Source organism: Pyrus communis, chromosome 4 (assembly GCF_041283825.1).
Source record: "Pyrus communis isolate YQ-2024b chromosome 4, ASM4128382v1, whole genome shotgun sequence".
NCBI lineage: Eukaryota > Viridiplantae > Streptophyta > Magnoliopsida > Rosales > Rosaceae > Pyrus > Pyrus communis.
Window position 1 is genome coordinate 2,072,049 of NC_142568.1, and position 21,658 is coordinate 2,093,706.

A 21,658-nucleotide genomic window follows, 5' to 3' on the forward strand; every position below is an offset into this window, starting at 1 on the left:
CACGTTCCTTTTCGTTAGGAACCCTCGGTTTGAAGGTATACTCAACTGCTGCGTTTTAAATTTTTTGTTCATACAACTTTTTGAATGGAAATTATTTCAAATATAACGGAGACTAAAGTTTCTGTAAACCCTTGTTACGTGGAAATTTTGATTAAATGAGCATTACCATTCTCTCTAATTGAATGGTCATGCTTTTGACTTTCATAAACTTTGTAGATTAAACAATAGAGTCGTCATCGTAATCCACAATTATTCAATTTCTTTCGTTGAATCAAACATTATGTTGGACTGGAGTTTTGAACCTGAGATGTATAGGTAGTAGAAACTTAACACATTATTTATTAGGATATTGAATCATATTTAACGAGATGTCAAATATATAATATGTTAATATTTGATGACTAATTTGGCAATTAGATATAAATGTTAAATCTTCTTCTTTTTCAATGAATGTGTTGAAATTTATTTTAGTAATATATTAGGCCCATAGGAGGTTACGTTAACTTTTAAAAAAATTAAAATTGATTTTAGTTTTCACCCTATTGGTGGTCTATGAGACTCATGCATTAAAAATATAAAAATAAAAGCATTTAACTCCATCTTTGTTTGTTGTAATAAAAGACAAATAATTGCCACTTTATTTATGACATCTCACTTGGAGAATACTTGATGTCTTATTTCTTCATATGAGCAAGTTAAGGCCCATGTGGAGTTGTTGTTTGATTGGACGGCATCATGTAAATAGTAGAGGCTTTGTTACTCACTTTTCACAGACATTGACGTATCATCGACGAGTCATTTCTTGCATCTTGGGCCCCTGGAATATCCCCTAAGCAGATTCTATTTACCAACTTACTTGAATCTTTTGGACTAATACATTTGATTTAGATCCTGATTCAAATCTAAAACCTTAATGTTAAATATAATATCTTAATTGATGAAATTAAACAATCGAGATTAGGATACGGTAATTTCAAATGCTAACATGTATCACTTATGATAATTTCATCTTATCTTGGTAATTCAAGTTACACGTGTAATTTGTGTGAGGCATGCGACTTTTCTCAGTCAACTTAATTACTGACCAATTTATTAGTGAATTTTATTATTTTTTAAAGAAATAACGATATTCATTAAAACAATTTCAATAATAAGTACATTAAAAACATGTACAAGACACAAATTTTAACATAACTGTAAAAGAATAACTTCAAAGGACTAAACTAACAATCAGAAAACCCGTAACACCAAAAAATTTGACATAAACCCACATCCAAGCCTACATAGCTCAAAACAACCAAAACCCCAAGGGCCTTTTGGTGGGCTGGATGAGATTAGGCCTTAGAGATAAGATTGGATTTGCAGAGACATATAAGACATGACTTGTAACTCATGTAGAAGAATATGTTAGATAACCTACTCTATCGTGGATTCATAACCCATCATGTCTAATTCTGTCCATCTCACATTTTGACACAACAAACAATGGATTAAACTTAAGTCCATTTTGATTGACCACAACCTACCCCATCCAGCCCACCAAACAGGGTCTAAATGAATCCATAACCCTAAATCATAACTATCACCATGAATTGAAGTCGCTTTGCCACTGAACACACTGCATTTACCCATATACAGCTTGTAGAACAAAGAGAGGATATGGGAAAAAGTCAATCTCCCATAATCCGATTGCGAATAATAACAAAAAGGAGTTGCATAATAACAACAAGAAGTCATCATCAAACAAAATGACTAAAAATAAGTAGACAAATCACATTAAAATCCTTCAAACATAGTATAACAAATGAAAGAATACAAACAAGTTAATTACAAAAGGTAAAGAAAAGAAGAATTGAATGGTAGCAAGTTGAAGTATGGAGTGGGCAACTCTTTTCATGGTTCTACTTACCAACTTACTTGATGTTTTGGACATAATACATTTGATTTAGATCCTAACATGTATCACTTATGGTAATTCCATTTTATCTGGTAATTCAGGTTTCACATGTAATTTGTGTGGGACGTGTGACTTTTCTCAGTCAACTTGACGAGTCAAGTGTCAAAACCTTTGATCACCTAATTATTAATCAATTTACAAGTGATTTTTTTTTCTTTAAAGAAATAACGATATTTATTAAAACAATTTCAATAATAAATACAAAAAAAACATGTACAAGATACAAATTTCAACATAATTGTAAAAGCAATAACTCCAAAGGACTAAACTAACTATTAGAAAACCCAAAACACCAAAAAATTTGACATAAACCCACATCTAAGCCCATATAGCTCAAAACAACTAAAACCTTAAGGGCCCGTTAGATGGACTGGATGAGATTGAGCCTTAAAGATATGATTGGATTGGTAGGAACTTGTAAGATATGACTTGTAACTCATGTATAATGATATGTTAGAGTCTGTTTGGTACTCTACTTGAATCCAACTTTTTAAACTCAAAAACAATTTTCAAGTTTTATGCCTTAAAAATTTGTTTGGTATGAATATTTTCAAAAATTGAACTCAAAACTAACTCAAAAATATAGTATATTCTCTAAAAACACAAAAAAAATGAGTTTTTAGAGTTTTTAAACTTAAACTCACTCATTTCTTTTCTCTCCCTCCTCCCCCTCACTCCAAAACAATCTCTCTCTCTCTCTCTTTTCTTCTTTCTCTCTCCCCCTTCTCTTTTTTTTTTTTTTTTTTTTTACTTTTTTCGTCTCTCCTTCAATCCGTTCTCTTTATTCTCCTGGTTCTTTTTCGCACTCATCTTCCTCTTTATCTCATCCGATCCTCTCACTTCTTTCTTTTTCCTCCAATCATCTCTTACTCTCTTTCCTTCTCTCTCCTCTTTCTCTCTTGATCCCATCTTTTTGGATCTCTTTGTCCGGTTTAAGTCATAAGATTTTTGAGTTTTAAAGAAAATTGTTTTCAAGAAAAATTCTTAAGAAATGTTTTGAGAAATTATAAAAATTTTCAAATAGGATACCAAACAAGCCCTTAGATACTTACTCTATTGTGGATTTATAACTCATAATGTCAAGTTCTGTCAATCTCACATTTTGACACAACAAACAACATACTGAACTCAAGTCCATTTTAATTGATCATAACTTATCTTATCAAGCCCACCAAACGAGACATAAATGAATCCATAACCCTAAATCATAACAATCACCATGAATCGAAGCCGCTCCGTCATTGAATGCACCGCATCTTCCCATAAACAACCTCTAAAACAAAGAGAAAATGAAGAATGGTCAATCTCCAATGATCCGACTGTGCCTAATAACATAAAAGAATTGCATAACAACAACAAGAAGTTGTCATCAAATAGAGTGACTAAAAATAAATGGACAAATCACATTGAAGTCCTTCAAACACACGAATCATACACAAATGAAAGAATACAAACAAGTGAATTACAAAAAGTAAAGAAAATAAGAATTGAGTGGTAGCATGTTGAAGTATGGAGTGAGCAACTCTTTTCATGGTCGAGCCCCCATCTCTCATTTGATCTTCGCACCCTCTCAAACCTCCCTTATGATTTCACTTCACCTTTCACAAAAAAAAAAAAAAAAAACATGCTTGCCAAATGAGCAAGGAGCTTAGCACTTAGAGCACTTCCACCGTGGGCAATAGCCCGATGGACAGGCTCCCACATCAACCCAATGGCCCGAGCTGCATGTTCTAGCCCACAGTGGCATGTGGATGAAAGGGTCCCCGAGCGAGAGGCTCGTGGGGAATCGCTGGCCTGAGAGCCCGGAGTGGGTATGATGCAAGGCTGATGTCAGGGTAACATCAGCCACGTGTTGTCTCTTTTTTGTGTCAGGCGCGTGCGCTTCAAGTGAGCGTCGACCGACACAAATTCAAAGCTGGGGTCCTCGACGCTTTTCTGAGATGTTACCGTTGGGAAGGCCACGTGGTTTCCCCACGTCCATTGGATTTCAAATGACAACATTTTATGGACCGTTGGATTTCCAATGGTTAAAAAAAATTAAAAGCGTATTTAATTTCAACCGTTGGATCTAAGAGCAACGGTCTACGTTATTCGGCTTTATAAATTAATAAAAAAAAACAGCTTAAAATTCTGAAATCTTACCGTTGTGCCATGTGGCACAATCTGGAGTGTTGGAATTCAATTTTTTTTTAATCCAAAGGCAGAGATTAATTATGTGAATAAAAAATTAATAAAAATCCGGAAAATAAAATTTGAAAAATTAAAAAAAAAAAAAATTTACTTTTCTATAAATACCTTCTCATTATCTTCTACCTTACACCACAATTTCATATTTTGTCAACTAGTTTCAACCACATTCCTATCTTTCTCTCAAAGTTTCAATCCAATTTTTTTCCAACAAAATGACCAATGATGCAGGTACGAATTAGATGCTTATTGAAGATGTAACGTTGTGTACTAGCTTGGTTGAAGTTACTTATGACCCGATTACGGGTAATGAGATGCAGTTGCGAGAAATGTGGAGTCTTATTCATGCCAATTATCTTGAGAAAATTGGTGGGAAAAGAACCAAAGAATCGATGTCTAGTCGTTGGAGAATACTCAGCCAATCGTTTAGTATGTGAAGAAAGGCCTTGGCACAAGCTAGTAGTAATCTTCGAAGTGGGAAAAATTTAGCGGATCAGGTAACAATATATTATTTGTTTGTTTGTACTATACCCAAATTTACATTACCTACTTTGATTATAATTATTTATTCTCCCGTATTGTGTAGGCACTTCAAGCACAAGCTTGGTATAATGCCAAAACCAAAAGCAAAAACAAAGCATTCAACCGGTGGGAATGATGAAATATTGTCAAAAGATTGTCCTAAATTTAGAGTTATGCATGTTGGTCTAGAAGTTTTCTTGAACAGCACCCCTCTACACTCTACGCCAGATCATGCCTCACATGTTCATGAAGACAACGCAGAAGAAGTGCCCGAAATGCCCCTTGAACAAGCGTCGGGGTCAACCCGTTATCCAATTAGGCCTCAAGGTAAGAAGGCTTCATAGAGAAAATGGAGTGCTTCTAAGAATGATTATGCAAAGTATATGGAAGAACTTGTTCGCTAAGGTGAATTGACTTTGGCGCGGGAAATGACTAAATTTAAGGCTGATAAGGCTAGAGAGAAGCCAAAACCTGCAGTTGTTGAAAGAGAATTTCAAGCTAATGAGAGAGAAAGATAGCTACTTAGGCAAGAAAGGGAACATGTTAGAGAAGAAATAATGGCTCAACGAGATCGTGATATTATGAACACGCATTCATAAAGGAAGTCTCCGAATTCTAAATATTTTTGGAAGTCGAAGAAAGCAGACGTGGTGCAAAGGAGGCGTGCAAGAGAAGTGAGAGCAAGAGGAAATGGTCCTAGCACGACAAGAGAAAATCATCCTAGCACCGCAAATTGGTTAGGTGATGATGATCCATTCACGAACCCATAATTTTCCAATCACTTTGTTTGTAATCGGAGCCCATAATTTTCCAATCACTTTGGGTTGTAATTTATTATTTATTGAATAGAGTACTTTATGTTGTTTCCAATTTATTGAATTTAGTACTTTAATTAAAGTAAAAGTAAATTTATTTAATTTGGTAATTTATTTATACTAAGAGAATCTTTATTCAAATGACAAAAACACACCAAATAAAATTACATAAACATACCAAATAGTAAAAAAACTCACTAAATGAATTAAAAAAAAACACACCAAATAAAATTACATAAACATACCAAATAATAAAAAAAACTCACTAAATGAACTAAAAAAAACACACCAAATAAAATTAAATAAACACACCAAATAAAAACAAACACACTAAATGAACTTAAATATCTTGAACTTGTTTCAATTCCCACTAGTGCTCTATCAAGTCAATTTGCCGGGCATTGTGTATGTAAGGCTCCTGAAGTGCAGTATATCGTCGAATGAGTCTTTCATTGTAACGTCCATCCCTTTCTAATGGCTCGTGTTGCACAGGTTCTTCGGTAAAGTCATGAACACAATATATTTGTCTTCTAGAATTATTCACGTGTCTGGCTCATATTCATCAACGGCATCATAATTGTACTCATCTTCCATAATCATGTTGTGAAGAATGATGCACGTCATCATAATGGATCGAAGCGACTCTAAATCAAATATTCTGGCAACACCCCTGACAATTGTCCAACGAGCTTGGAGGATACCAAAACAACGCTCCACATCCTTCATGCACCCCTCTTGACAGCTTGCAAAGTGTTTTTCCTTTGCACTTTGCGGACATGGCACTGTTTTGATAAACGATGACCACCTTAGGTAAATGTCGTCTGCTAGGTAGTATGGCCTGTGGTATTTATGTCTGTTGACCCAGTACGTGACTTTTGGTGCTTTTCCTTGCAAGACTTTGTTGAACATTGGGGATTGGGCAAGGGCATTGAGGTCATTTTGAGCTCCCGGAACCCCGAAAAAGGTGTGCCAAATCCATGTATCAAAAGATGCCACTGCCTAAAAAATGATACTTTTTTGCTCATTTTCTGTCCCCAAAAGCGTCTTGCCATGCACTTGGACAATTTTCCTAGGTCCAGTGCATACAGTCGATGCTTCCAATCATCCCAAGAAAACCTCACATCTCGCCCTTCTTTAGAAGCCTTTGCAAGTCCATCTCAGTATGTCTCTAGAGGTACTCTGCGGTGCAGATAGATTCGATTGCTTCACAAAACCTTATTAGGGACTCAAGAATGGTTGATTTCCCCATGCTCGCTATCTCATCCACTTGGTCTGCAGATACTCTATATGCAAGCATCCGCAAGGCAACATTAATTTTTTGCTCAGGAATGAGACTCATAACACCAAAAGCATCATTCTTTTGCACAAAATAAGAATCATGGTTGCAAACAACAATCATGACTTTGTTGAACAAATGTCGTTCCATTCTAAAACGATGTCTAAAGTATGTATCAGGAAATGCATTGTTACAGATAAAATAATCGTCCAAGAGATCCATACCTTGTCGTTGCCTACTTTTATTGAGGTCTACGGAATGGCTGGGCCTGCAGATCTGAGCCACAACTTGGATGACTCGATGGGAATGTGAGGCTTTGGCCATTCTTGCTTTGACATCTCTCATTCTACGCTTCTCATCCTCTTTCATCTCATTTTGGGCCACCTGGAGATCGAACATTCCTTCTGATTGGTTAAACAATTCTTCCTCTTGTTGATCGATTTCCCACATCATCCTTGAAGAAGAAGATATTGTAAGAAGGAAGCAGAAACTATGAATAATGATACAAATTTTAATTTTGGTGAAGAAGGAAGCAGAAACTATGAATAATGATAGAGATCTTGAGAAAATTGGTGTGAGATTTCTGAGGATGAATGGTGGATTATATGGAGAATTAAAAAAGGATTAGGTTGTAGATAATGCCACGTGGCATGCTGTCATTTGTTAAAAATCTTATCGGAAATCTATCCTCAACGATTCTGAAAAGATAACGACACATGGCACAAAGACATTGGATAAAAAATCCATCACCAATAATTGTCTTTTCAGATAATGACACGTGGCGCAATGAGAACGATTAAAAATCTTATCCAAAATTACAAATAAAATTATTTTGTATTATTTTATAAATAAAAAATAATAAGAATATTTTATTATCCATTGCTAGGGCTATTCAGTTTAGGTGTGGAAATGCAAAAGACCGTTACTGTTCATTAATGATAGTTACCGTTCACTCGTTGGATTAAATAGTGGATAGCCCCAAGGGCCTTAGCAACGGTGGAGTTGCTCTTATCAACGTGCAAATAGGTTTCTTGCCGACAAATGAACACATGACATTTATATCTTCACGATCCATCCATCCATCCATCCATCCATTGCCCCCATTGAAAAGGAGAAGAATTCTCTACCCTCCTATTCTCACCCCCTTCCATCCCCTCCTCTCACACATTGTTTTTTGTCTTATTATCTCTATAAAAAAAAATCAATATAAAATATTGGCGTGGCTTAACCGTGACCGTTCAAATAGGAGGGGATGAGAAGGTAGAGACATCAGAAGTAGAGAATCCTACTCCTTATCAAATTATTATTTTTCCATCGTTATCTCTCGCCCTCTCTCAGAGGCAGATTCTCTGCCCTCCCACTTCTCGTGCCCTCCTGTTTATATGGTCACAGTTAATTCACTTCAACATTTTATATTACCATTTATTTTTATCTTATTATCTCTATAAAAAAAAAATATATATATATATATATATAATGTTGACGTGGCTTAACTGTGACCACACAAAACAAAACAGGAGAACACGGAAAAATTGAAGGGCAGAGAATCTGCCTCCCTCTCTCTCATCTGTTTCTCTCTCCTCTATGATTCACACACACAATTTGCCCTCTCTCTCTCATCTGTTTCTCTCTCCTCTGTCATTCACACACACAATTTGATACAGTTTTGACGCAATCGACACAATTGACACACGCACGCAGAGAGAAGAGAGAAAGAGGGGTTGAAGGAGGCGCGTTTTTTTATTTCCCTCTTCTGCAGTTTTCTTTCCAGGCTTTGCAATTCAATTAATGGCAACAACTGGGTAGCTGTTGCCTGATTAATTGATTGATTGAAATCCATTCATTTCCTTTGCAAAAAAGAAAAGCCCAAATCTCAGTTTTTCAGGCAGGTGCTTTTTCTTTCCTCCCTTCTGCTAATCTCTCTCAATTTTAACTTTTTTCCCCCAATTTTTGACGTAGGGTTTCTGGGTTTCAATCATTATTGTTCAATTTTAGTTTTTTGTTGTTGTTGTTGTTGCTTTTATTGTTTTGAATAGTTTGATTTGAAAACGCTCAGACATGGTTTCAAAGTCATGTCCTTTCTGGTTGGGGTGTTTGTGTTTGTGTGTATGTGATGAAAGTATATGCAAATTTTATTAATATTTTGTTAGAATTTGTAGTTGGGTTTCCCATAAATTTGTTTTCTTTGGCGGTATGTAGTTTTTTTTTAGATTTTTATAGATGTCAGAGAAACTGTAGACTTTCAATAACATGTATAGATTCTTCTATCTGTTATGTTGCCATATCTATATGTTCTTGTTTGTTCATTTCATGGGAATTGGGTCTTGCTTTTCGGTTTTTTATATCGGTACATATGTTTATGTGGGAAATGAATTATGATCAATCATCAAGTCTGTGGGTGTGTTTGGTGATTATAAAGTGTACTGGATTATATGGCGGATGAAGGGGACATGTCTGATTTTGTCAAGGATGTGGAGGAAGAAAATCCAGGTGGAGATATGGGTCTTGATGAATATGACATGGTTTGTTTCCATCAACTTTTGGCTCCCATTGTTCAATGCTTTGTTTTTTCCTGTTGTACTACATGGACTTGAAATTCCTTGTTCTTGAGTTTGAGCAGCTTACCGAAGTGTCAGATACGTCGTCTGCACAAGCGAGAAAGGGAAGGGACATTCAAGGTATTCCATGGGACAAATTGAGCATAACAAGGAGAAAATACAGATTGACGAGGCTAGAACAGTACAAGAATTTTGAGAGCATCCCTTTATCTGGGGAAACTGTGGACAAGGTTTTCTTCTTGTTCTCGAGCATTTTCTTCATTTCATTTCATTTCCCCAATTAGCAAGTCACTATTGAAGTTAGCAGACGTCACTAATAATATGTGTTAACTTTGACTAGGAGTGCAAACAAATGCAGAAAGGTGGAAACTACTATGACTTCTTCCATAATACAAGACTGGTTAAACCTACAATCTTTCATTTCCAGGTTTGTGGACTTGCAATGCCATAGCTGTTTATTATTTTTACATTTTTTGATGGTATACTTCACCACTAATCCCGCTCTCTATCTCTCTCTCTCATGGGTTTTGTGTGTATGAACTTATTGCCTTAGATAATTTTGCTTTAGTTAAATGATACTTTTTTTTATTCTAACAAGATAAAGTTATCCACTCCTTTTAGCTGTTTTCGCAAGCTAATGTTCATAAAACTTTTGCACGATAATGTTCATGAAGTTTACCTTTATATCCTACTTGACATTCTTTATTGATTTTTACATGCAGCTGAGAAATTTGGTTTGGGCCTCTTCAAAGCATGATGTCTACCTCATGTCCAACTTTTCAGTCATGCATTGGTCATCTCTATCTGGGAATTTGTCTGAGGTTCTCAATTTTGCAGGACATGTTGCCCCAACAGAGGTAGTACAACCTCCTGTACATAATGTGTATGATCTAGTTTCTTTGAAAGAAAATAAAGTAATCAAATGGATTGTTTTTCATTTTTTTTTCAGCTTTTGTTGGTTTATGCTCTCTCCCTCCCCCTCCCATTTATGTTACATACGTTGAAGTGTTCCGTATAATTGCTATTTGTCCTCTACTTATGTCCATAGTTTAAGTTTGCCAAGTTCTATGGTCTTGCAGAAACATGCAGGAAGTTTATTGGAGGGTTTTATGCAGACTCAGATAAGCACACTGGCAGTCAAGGACAATTTTCTTGTTGTGGGTGGCCTTGAAGGAGAGCTTACTTGTAAAGTGAGTTTCTAATGTTTACATCTCAATAGCGTGTTGACAGTGCATGTCTGTTTGATGAGAGTTAAGTATTTCCACATTAGACGTATTGTTTGGTAAATCTGACAATTAGACTTGTCTGGGATCCTGCCATTCTGACGACTTTGCTTTGCCATTGACTTGTCAAGAAAAGAGCTAATGCCATTAGCTGGCTGGAAATTTGGTTACTGTATATGATCTTGGAAAATGACTTTTTTTTGGTAGACATGAATAGCTTGGTTTTTATATTATGAGCTATGATGTGTGACGCTCGTAATTTCTGTCTTGAAATTAATACTTTCTACCTAGGAAAACAAAAATGAATTTTGTAACAATATTATTAACTTTGTGAAAGGTTATTTAAATAATCCTATTTGAACTTTGACGCAATGGTACTTGCAAGAATTTCTTGTACTAAATCAAAAGCACCTTGTTTTGAAGCTGGACTACAGCTCTTTTCCTTGTTTTGATATTCTGGATAAAAGCATCAATTTGGTCAAACTACCTTATAAGTATTTCACATGTTGAAGGAGGGGAAGTTTTGGAGCTTGGAAGGGATACAGATGTTCCCCTTAAGAGTTCAAAGCTGAATAAGATTTAGCTTAGTTTTATTAGGTAGCATTCTGGTTGAAAATTTTTAGCCATGCTTTGGTAGGCAAAGATGGTATTAGGGTGTTTGCCCAAAATGTTTAAAAAAACAATTTGTTCAATTAACATGCTTGAAGGGGAAGAAAGAAAGAGCAGAAAAAGGAGAAAAAGGGGGGTGGGGGTGGTTAATATTTATTTTTTACACATTGTGTTGAGTGTGAATACCATTTTGTACGTAAGATTGTTGCATGTAGGAGCTGAGATTCTATTATGGACAGGGAATTGTCTAAATATCTTGTAAAATATTTGACCGAATTTAAGTTAAATGAAATGTAAGAACCGACTAATATTGGATATCAGTGAGAGTGTGCTGGTAAGTGTTTGTTGACGTATGTGAAAACTTTTTGGAATAGTCTTGAGGTTGAGGGTAATGGAAGCTGTGCTTTGATAGGCAACTTAAAGACACCTTCCCGGACTTGAACCTGGAACAAATGCTGGTTAGGAATTAGATTAGGAAAGTACATAACTAATCCGGTGTTCTAGGATCCACACTGAACTCAGTTTTTGGATAAGGAAAGCAGTTTTGTTGCTCTTTTGTTGTACTACTAGTAAGAATGGTTTGACCCGGTCCTTTCTTTGTGCATTCATATCTTTGGTTTCCGCAATGGTTTGTTAATGAAATGATTAAGTTCAACTGATGTGGTAGCTACTGATGGCATTTTAGGCGCTCATTTCTTGTTGGATATTATTTGTTTCTTGTAATTCTATATTTTTCATTATCAGATGCAAACTAGTGCTTTAGTCTGTTAAAGGATTATTTTTCTGGTTAATGTTCAGTTAAAGTATTAAATCATATTTTTCTGTCTTTATCTGCAGTCTCTTGATAAACAAGGAGTAAGTTCCTGTACCCGGACCACACATGATGACAAAGCCATCACAAATGCTGTTGAAATATACGATAGATTGGGGTATTTTAGCTAGTTCTGAAAATCTGTTCATCTGAATTTTTTCTTTTAACAAAACACAACTTGATATAGAAATGCTTTTTCAGGGGTGGAATGCATTTCATGGCATCCAATAATGAATGCGGCATAAGAGAATATGACATGGAGAAGTTTCAGCCTTTGAATCACTTTCGTTTCCCTTGGCCAGTGAATGTGAGTCATCCTAAGAACTTCATTCATATTGATGGTTTCTGTCAGTTAAACTTACCCGCCTTTTTCTATTTCTATACTAAGAATCTACATATTTGTCTTTACACTTTCACTTTCTGTGATTTTCATTGACTTCAACCTCCCTAGATATTAATATTAGAGGGTTAAGTTGTGCATTGAAGAGTATTATTTCTGATATATTTGGAAATTGTTGAGATGTCAACTAGGAAGCCAAGCTTTCAAATCAGTTTTATTTTGTTCAATTGGTTGTGCTGAGGACAAGGACAATTTTTAAAATAAAAGGAAATTGGTGACTGGTGTAGGTCACAGACTAATTTCATATTTTGGTTTAGCTTCATGGACATTTCGTTCTTTTATAGATAAATTGAAGCAATTTCCTTTTCAGCTAATGACATAGGAACAATTTTCCTCTCCAACTAAGGTCGATACCACTTGCCAAAATTTTTCTTCATTGACCCTCCTTAAAAGCACAAAATGTTGATTGAGCCAATCCTAGTATTGAAAATATTTTGCAGACTTCAAACAAATTACCTCTTTGAAATAGAAGAGTGCAATTACTTAAGTGCTTGTAAACTGGAAGTGATCTGCAATTGCTTAAACTGGAATTAATGTGTTGGTTTCTGTGGTTATTCCTCCCATAACTCCTTTTCTTAACGTGGAGCTGACCTTATTTGCAGCATACATCAATAAGCCCAGATCGTAGGCTTGTTGCGGTTGTTGGTGATCATGTAGATGCATTGCTCATGGATTCGCAGAATGGGAAGGTACCAAGATCTTTTTTCTGATCATGATACTCTTGTCTGCAACTTATTTTGTTGCGTTTCTTTCCATAGAAATATTTTTGCTAATAAGATGAGGTAAACCGTTTGAAAATTGAACGCGAGACATGTAGACTTTGAGGAAATGGTTAATGGTGGAAAAAGACCAATACAAGTGTAATCTTTAATACGATAACAGATTTTTGCTTACACAGTTGTTTTTATAATTGTTCAGCGTGGAGATATCTACTTTTTGTTTATTTTTTAGTATACCTTAACTTCGTGTTAGCAGAGCAGTTGTGCTTCTAAATTCCAAATTTACACCTAAAAGCATTTTCCAGGTTTTATTTTCAAAGATGGGAACAGTTTACTAACTATATACAACTTTGCTTTTTTTTTTTTTTTGTCATTTCAGACTATTGCTAAGGTCGTTGGTCATCTGGATTACTCTTTTGCGTCAGCATGGCATCCTGATGGTCGCATATTTGCCACCGGAAACCAGGACAAGACTTCCCGAGTCTGGGACATAAGAAATCTTTCATTGCCAGTTGCCGTTCTGAAGAATAACTTGGGTGCTGCTAGGTCAATTCGCTTTTCATCAGATGGTCAGTTCATGGTGGTCGCAGAACCTGCAGATTTTGTGCATATATATAGCACAAAGGCAGATTACAACGTGCGGCAAGAGATTGATTTCTTTGGGGAGATATCCGGTGTATCAGTGAGTCCTGATGACGAGTCTTTGTATATAGGAATCTCGGACGAAACATACGCCAGCTTGCTACAGTATAACAGAAGGCACTAAGGGTGGAAACCCTCGTGTGTATAGCTTTGCTTCATCTCGCTCATAGGAAACCACTAAGGGTGGAAACCCTCGTGTGGATAGTGAGCCAGATGGTATTGTTGTACCCTATATAATGTCACCACACGTGTGTATTGTGTAGGGTGTAAAGATTGTGAGTGTGAAATATGGAGTTGTCTTTGCCTTTCTCGGTGCAAAGGGATTTACCCATCACTTCTCTCAGATCCAGCTTCCTCCCTCGGAATCCTCCTTGCTTATTAGGTACAATCAAGAGGAATTATAAAAACAATAGGATCTCAGAAAATAACCCTTTTTCAGTTTCTTGCTTGTCTGTCAAAACTGTCCGCAGTCCTTCACTAGACAAGCATGTTGTGAAGCAAAACAAGATACGTTTTGTCCAAAAGCTACAAACACTGCTTCTTTCCAAACCGAAATGCTATATTCCGATTCATATTCTCATTAAGTGTCGAGCCTACCTTTCCCTATCGAAGCCACGATCCATTCTCTCAGTGATTCATCGATACCCTACTATTTTTGAACTCTTCTCGATCCCAACAGCTCCATTGCCATCCAATGCAACTAAATCATTATCACAACTCTGTGTCCGTCTACTAACCCCAGCTGCAAAGCCTTTATCATCTCCAGAAGTTCAGTCACGTGAGCTAATAGTAGACCGACCTTTGAAACTCAAGCAGTTGACGCTCCGAATGGGTCTAAAGTTGAAGAGGCATCGCCAAGATTTTTTGCTCAAATTCAAAGAAATTCCGGATGTGCGCCCATACAATACCCCCATCTCGGACTTGCCTAAAGAGTCGATTGAGGCAGAGAAGAGAGCTTGTTTGGTGGTGAGAGAAGTGCTTGGGTTGACGGTTGAAAAGAGAACTTTGACAGACCACTTGACTCATTTTAGGAATGATTTTGTGCTGTCCAACAAGTTGAGAGGGATGATCATACGGCACCCGGAGTTATTCTATGTGAGCTTGAAAGGGCAGAGAGATTCAGTGTTTTTAGTGGAGGGTTTTGATGACAAGGGTGCACTGTTGGAGAAGAAAGAGACTTTGGTGATAAAGGAAAAGTTGATGCAGTTGGTCAGAGAAAGCAAGAGACTAAGAAGAGAGAGGAAGAAAGCTAGGATTAACAACACTGAGATTGGTGGCTCTACTGATGACTTTGAGTCCGATGATGATGATGACGACGACGACGACTATGATGATGGTTTTCAGAGTTTGTTTGAGCCTGAAGATTTTTATGGGGATGATGATGGTGATAAGAAGGGTGAGACAATTGACTACAGGGAGAAGGGGCAGTTTTGGACTGTTGATGCTCATTCTGTTCATGATGGCGGGAAGCAACAAATGGAACCTTGGTAGAAGAGAATGTCAATTGTTCAGATCTTACCCGAAAATAATCAAAGTGCGAGGATAGTATTATGGCAGTGATATGAATGACTGTAAAAATGAAGTCTCACGGTCTGTATCTATATATATGAAGCAAATGGCCCTTCACCTAAAGGGTAATTTTCTGTAATACCTTACATTATCCTGAGTTGAAAAGTTTACTTAATTCAAAACCACTTCACTTCACTTTCCTGTTAATAAAATTGGCTTATGGAAGAAGCAGATTGTAGGCAACCTACATAATTGAAGCTTAATTTAAGGTATCTAAGTTTGTGCTGAGTGTGCTTTTCATATTCTCTTATTTTATTCGAGGAATTATAACTGTTTTTTTTAAAAGTTTTCCTAGATGAGTAATCAGTAATCATTTTACTTGGTCTTCTCTAGTAGTTTGGAAACTGAAGGTGTAACCCTAATCTTTTCAATGTATTAGATTATCATCTTTGATAAAATGGAGCGTGTTCTATGGATCATTCTAAATTTGGTTGTATCCTAGTTTATGCTCCTAAAATGATGCATTGGCTTTCGATGACTACATAGTACGAGCCCTACTATGTGGACAGATACGGGTCAAACATTTTTCTAATTCTGTTACCACAGTAACCGGGATTTGGTTCTATGCAGAGGCTTTTCTTCCTGACCTACTGGTGGATTTGGGAAAAGTCAAGTCTCTAACTTACAAGTGCATAATTTCACCACAAATTTTCTCAGAGATGGCCTGCTTGCTTATGAAGAGTTGTTGTTTGTGTCTTTGCGAAAGTGTTGGACTCCTTTGTTGCCCTTACCTTACTAAATGTTTTTGGCCTTGCAGGCCAAGAAGTGGTCAGATAATTGATCAAGCTCTTCATGGAGTTAACATATGCACAAAGATAGCTGGTTCGTGTATATCCACTGCAGCTTCTCGGTTCTCAACCTCTGCATCAATGGCTCCATTACCTTCGTGCTGTTCTGCTATGTATGTCAACTCAAAAAGTGGTTTCACTTGGAATTTCCTTTCGCAAGCATGAGCATAGGTATGGAGAATGGAATTACCTTTCATTTTTTCACGTTGATTCAACTCACTTTGATATATTTCGACTACGCTGTTACTCCTAATGTTTGATTAACATCTGTGAATGAAATAGTTGATACATTATTTCATTACTACAAAACACAGCAAATTGTTGTTGGCCAATACAAGAACTCGTCATTACTGCCAAAACTAGAACTCATCAAGCACATATACACACTATTTTTCCGTAAGCTCTCATAAACATCTATGGAAAACTCGTGGGAAAGGGAAAAGGTGCTGTTCCGCACGCTGACATAACTTATATCCTTAACTCAGGTACAGTGAGGCAATATATCTACTGAAGCAACTGCCAAACTGATTCACTTGTGATGGTAATATTGGACATTAATACTAGACCAATGGTGGGTGCTGCCATGCTGGTTCAAGAGTGGCACTTAAAAGGAGTCCTGCACTTAGGTGCGCGTCAAGGGAGACCTTTAAATTCTATGATTGGTACGAGGAGCAGATTTCATGAAGAATATGAGGAATGTGGGGTGGAGCAGCTAGTCCCGCACCCGCAGCACTATGCTGGGGAAGGAGGATGGCAGGGTGTTCATACGAGAGTGGCATTCGGTTGACTATTTTTGGGCTTCTTCCATGTGATATTATATTTTCTTATATGCCAAACAGTCTTCATCCCGTCTCGCTACTGTTCAGAAGTCCGCAGTTAGTGAAACGGGACGAAGACATTCAAACTGAGTGTCCTCTAACCAGTTAGAATGTGTTTAGGCTGCGGGACCGTTGATCAGACTTTTGGCATCAACAATTTTTAATCTACACTTTGCAAAACACGTTCCTTTTTCGTTAGGAACCCTCGGTTTGAAGGTATTCTCTAATTGAATGGTCATGCTTTTGACTTTCATAAATTTTGTAGATTAAACAATAGAGTCGTCATCCTAATCCACAATTATTCAATTTCTTCCGTTGAATCAAACATTCTGTTGGACTGGACTTTTGAACCCGAGATGTATAAGTAGCAACTCAACTCTTTATTCACTAGGATATTGGATCACATGCAACGAGATGTTAAATATAATATGTCAATACTTGATGACTAATGTGGCAATTGAATTTATATAGATGTTAAATCTTCTTCTTTTTCAATGAATGTGTTAAAATTTATTTAGTAATATATTAGGCCCCATTCATAGTTACGTTAACTATTAAAAAATAATTCAAATTGATTTTAATTTTCATCCTATTGGTTGTCAATGAGACTTATGCATGAAAAACATAAATTAAAAGCATTTCATTCTATCTTTGTTTGTTGTAAAAAAAAGACAGCTAAATGGTAATGATTCAAATAACTCAATTGTCACGTCAATTATAACATGTCTTTTAGTCATAAATGGCGTATTTGACATATCCTTTGGATATAGTCTTTGAATAAAAATGTTCTTATTTCTTCGTAGGCGCATATTAGGCCCACGTAGAGTAGTTTTATGATTGCACGATGTCCCTCAAGTGGTAGAGGCTTTGTTACTCACCTTTTATATATTGGGAATAGGGGGAGGAAAGAAAATATAAGTTTGCTTACTACACTCTAATCAGCATATTCAAGATTTTCTTAACCAAAAACTAGCTTATGAATCTGATATCGACTATTATCGTACCTGACCATGGACGGAGGGAGGTAAGGCCCAGTGGGGGCACATGCCCACTCTCATCCCTTTTTTTTTTTCCATCACGAATTATTCAATTAATTATTCCTTTTTTTTTTTTTGCTTTGTAGATTATTCAATTAATTATATTACAATAGTGAAAATCCTCTTTTAGTTTTTAAAATGCTCCTCCGTCTTGTATATTTTTCTTACGCACTAATGTCTAAATCTTGTTGAGTTGCATGCATTTAGTTAATTAGTACAAATGACCATTATATTGTCAACAATTAAAGACAAAATTAGACAATAGAGTAATAAAATTAAGCATTTTGTAATTAATTTTTTCAGCATTTGTAAAAGAACTAGCTTTATTTGTCCAAAAAAAAAGCTCACATTTTTTAAGGTACCCCCTCTTAGTTAAATTTATGGTTTCATCCCTGTATCTGACATTAACATTACATAACGAAAGGGGTTCATTTCTATAATTTGTTCTTTTTAAAGCGTTTTTCATTAGCATCAAGAACTGTCAAACATAAAGGAGAAAGTCCTTGTACCGAACGTCACATTGTGTGGGCCACCCGGCCGGAAAGGACACGTTGAGTGAGATTAAAGGAGGGTGGGTAGGGCCGAAATACAAACCAAGTGAGCCTAGATACAAGTCTTTATGTGTGAGTCATAGTTCCATTGATTATCCGATTGAATTTCCTACTCTTGATCTTTTCATCACATTGGTAAGAAACTGATAAAATTAAGACACGCGTCTATCTTTGAATAATGTGGTTTAAAATTATTTTTGACGAGAATTGAACTTAAGATCTCTCACATACAAATGAAGATGAATGCCACATAGACTGTCATACTAAGTGGCCCGTCTGGAAAGTGTTTTTAAATATTGAAAACGCATTTTGAGAAAATGTTTCTAGTTTCAAAGCATATGTGTTTGTTTGCCCTCGTTAAAGTTCATTGGATTGGACTACTTTGCTAAGACTATTAATCCTATATTTGGTGCAAGCTGGACTAAACTTAAATGAGATTAAGTCGGACTCATTCTAACTAAGAGCTTCGCTAAGTCGTCCTAGTGAGATCCCCCAAAAACCAAGGGATTGCTAATCCCGTCTCCAACATCGTTTGCACACCTTTGTCGTCTGCAACTCCAACTCCCTTACCCCTATCCAGATTTGAAACCCACCCCCCACCCATTGCCTAAATCTCAAAATCCAACATCTAAAATTCCCCCAAAAGCACATGCAGACGAATCTCCCAAATTCAAAACAAAAACACAAAATCACCAGAAAATCAGAGGATGGGTTGGGTTGTGAGCTCTGATGAATCATCTGCATAAGGAAAAAAGGGAGAGGTTAGGGAGAGAGTGGACAGTGGAAAAGAGGGGATGGGAAGGAGATGGATGGAGGAAAATATAGAGATGTATACGGAAAGTGGAAGAGAATTCTAGAAAATGGTGAACCACATGAAAAGAGGGAAAGGAGAGGGAGAGAGTAGCAGAGGAAAGAGGAATGGGTTAGAGTGATATGCTTGGAAAAAAAAAATACTGGCCATTAGATAGGTGTTTCTAGAGGATTTGGATCCTCTCCTGAGCTAATGGAAAGGATCTTCCTGACCCATCATCGTGGACCATTGAATTTTTATCCAACGACTACAATTATTATAACTTTAAAGGGACCCTCCTGTTTATAGCCGTTGGATAAAAATCTAACAGCCCACAATGATGGGTCAGGAGGATCCTCTCCATTAGCTCAGGAGAGGATCCAAATCCGTTTCTAGAAACAAGTAAAATGATAGATTAATAATAAAATATTAATAAATAGAGATTAAATAATATAGTATCTAAATTTAATAGTTATTCTGCTTCTTAGTCTGACATTGCACCAAACGCTTCACTAAGTCAGTCCAGCTTAGTTTAGTCTAAGCCAGTCCAGCTTAGTCCCTGAAGCTAGTCTAGTCCGAGATAGTCCAGTGCAACAAACGCACCCTTAGTGTTTCTTGCAAGAAGCACTAGTTATGTGTTTCTTGTAAAACGCACTTTGAGTGCCTTTCTAGGATTAACTTGCATATTTACTAAGAATTGACTTCAAACAAGGTAATTTCAGTCATTTAAAAGTATTTTCCAAACAAGCTCTAAGAGGTTTACTGAAACCATTCACGTTGGATTTCCTTATTTTAATCACCGAACTTGATAATTTATTTATTCAAACAAAAAAAAAGTATATAATATGGGGAAATTCCAATTAAGATAATATTTATTATTGTAGATACATTTTGTGATCTATCAACTTATCAAGGTTCATTTATGGACACAACAAACAGACAATGACTTATCGGCGACGAGTCCATTTTCTTGCATCATTAGTCTTTGGAATTTTCCCTAAAGCAAATTCTACTTACCAACTTACTTGATGTTTTGGACATATTACATTTGAATAGATCCTGATTCAAATCTAAGACCTTAACGTTAAATATAATGAGAGAGGATCCCAATGATCCTTCAATCACATATGTTCATTATACATCGTGCAGTCAGAAATCATTGTAATTTTTTTATTTAAAATTGAATATAAACAGTACTTGATGAAAACTGACCGCACGATGTACGATGAACGAATGTGATTAGAAGATCCTTGAGATCCTCACAAAGAGAATCCGGCGATGATCCTCTCTCAAATATACTATCTTAATTGATGAAATTAACCAATTGAGATTAGCCTACAGTAATTTCAAATGTTGACATTTATCACTTATGGTAATTCCATCTTATCTCAGTAATTCAAGTTACACATGTAATTTGTGTGAGACCTGCGACTTTTCTCAGTCAGCTTAATTACTAACCAATTTATTAGTGAATTTTATTATTTTTTTAAGAAATAACGATATTCATTAAAATAATTTCAATAATAAGTACATCAAAGACGTGTACAAGATACAAATTTTAACGTAATTGTAAAAGCAATAACTTCAAAGGACTAAACTAACAATTAGAAAACCTATAGCACCAAAAAAAATTGACATAAACCCACATCCGAGCCCACGTAGCTCAAAACAACCAAAACCCTAAGGGCCCTTTAGTGGGCTGGATGAGATTGGGTCTTAGGGATATGATTAGATCGGCAGAGACATATAATAAGACATTACTTGTAACTCATGTATAGGAATATGTTAGATAACCCACTCTATTGTGGATTCATAACTCATCATGTCCACTTTTGTCAATCTCACTTTTTGACACAACAAACAACGAATTAGACTCAAATCCATTTTGATTGACCATAACCTATCCTATCTAGCCCACCAAACGGTGTCTAAATGAATTCATAAAGCTAAATCATAACTATCACCATGAATGGGAGTCGCTCTGCCATTGAACACACTGCATCATCCCATATACAACTTGTATAACAAAGAGAGGATATGGGGAAAAGTCAATCTCTCATAATCCAACTGCGCATTGCGTAATAACAACAAGAAGTCGTAATCAAACAAAATGACTAAAAATAAATAGACAAATCACATTAAAATCCTTCAAACATATGAGTCATACACAAATGAAAGAATACAAACAAGTTAATTACAAAGGTAAAGAAAAGAAGAATTGAGTGGTAACATGTTGAAGTATGGAGTGGGCAACTCTTTTCATGGTTCTACTTACCAACTTACTTGATGTTTTGGACATAATACATTTGATTTAGATCCTAACATGTATCACTTATGGTAATTCCATTTTACCTGGTAATTCAGGTTTCACATGTAATTTGTGTAG

General features: G+C 36.1%; 2 protein-coding genes across 6 annotated transcripts; both read left to right on the plus strand.

Moving 5' to 3' along the window:
- Nucleotides 1-8,252: 8,252 nt before the first annotated feature.
- On the plus strand, nucleotides 8,253-14,053 carry LOC137722331 (putative WD repeat-containing protein C2A9.03). 5 transcript variants are annotated; one of them, XM_088692247.1, is made up of 11 exons: nucleotides 8,427-8,495; nucleotides 8,579-8,646; nucleotides 9,177-9,279; nucleotides 9,378-9,545; nucleotides 9,656-9,742; nucleotides 10,038-10,172; nucleotides 10,395-10,505; nucleotides 11,985-12,076; nucleotides 12,160-12,265; nucleotides 12,961-13,047; nucleotides 13,457-14,053. In XM_088692247.1, exons 3-11 carry the CDS (start codon nucleotides 9,190-9,192, stop codon nucleotides 13,841-13,843), a joined length of 1,263 nt encoding a protein of 420 aa, XP_088548373.1. In that variant the 5' UTR covers nucleotides 8,427-8,495; nucleotides 8,579-8,646; nucleotides 9,177-9,189; the 3' UTR covers nucleotides 13,844-14,053. The 5 variants fall into 5 exon arrangements, with proteins under 5 accessions (XP_068317403.2, XP_068317404.2, XP_088548374.1 ...); XM_068461302.2 differs by having other exon boundaries at nucleotides 8,253-8,646; XM_068461303.2 differs by having other exon boundaries at nucleotides 8,253-8,642.
- LOC137723208 (protein WHAT'S THIS FACTOR 1 homolog, chloroplastic-like) lies at nucleotides 14,008-17,087 on the plus strand. Its single transcript, XM_088692249.1, has 3 exons — nucleotides 14,008-15,353; nucleotides 16,046-16,247; nucleotides 16,562-17,087. Exon 1 carries the CDS (start codon nucleotides 14,008-14,010, stop codon nucleotides 15,208-15,210), a length of 1,203 nt encoding a protein of 400 aa, XP_088548375.1. The 3' UTR covers nucleotides 15,211-15,353; nucleotides 16,046-16,247; nucleotides 16,562-17,087.
- Nucleotides 17,088-21,658: the final 4,571 nt, after the last annotated feature.

Coding starts and splice junctions, on each gene's coding strand:
- LOC137722331 (XM_068461302.2), top strand. CDS start 9,190: ATGGCGGATGAAGGGGACATGTCTGATTTTGTCAAGGATGTGGAGGAA. Junction 9,546..9,655: donor CTGGGGAAACTGTGGACAAG/GTTTTCTTCTTG, acceptor AACTTTGACTAG/GAGTGCAAACAAATGCAGAA. Junction 9,743..10,037: donor CTACAATCTTTCATTTCCAG/GTTTGTGGACTT, acceptor TTTTACATGCAG/CTGAGAAATTTGGTTTGGGC.
- LOC137723208 (XM_088692249.1), top strand. CDS start 14,008: ATGGAGTTGTCTTTGCCTTTCTCGGTGCAAAGGGATTTACCCATCACT.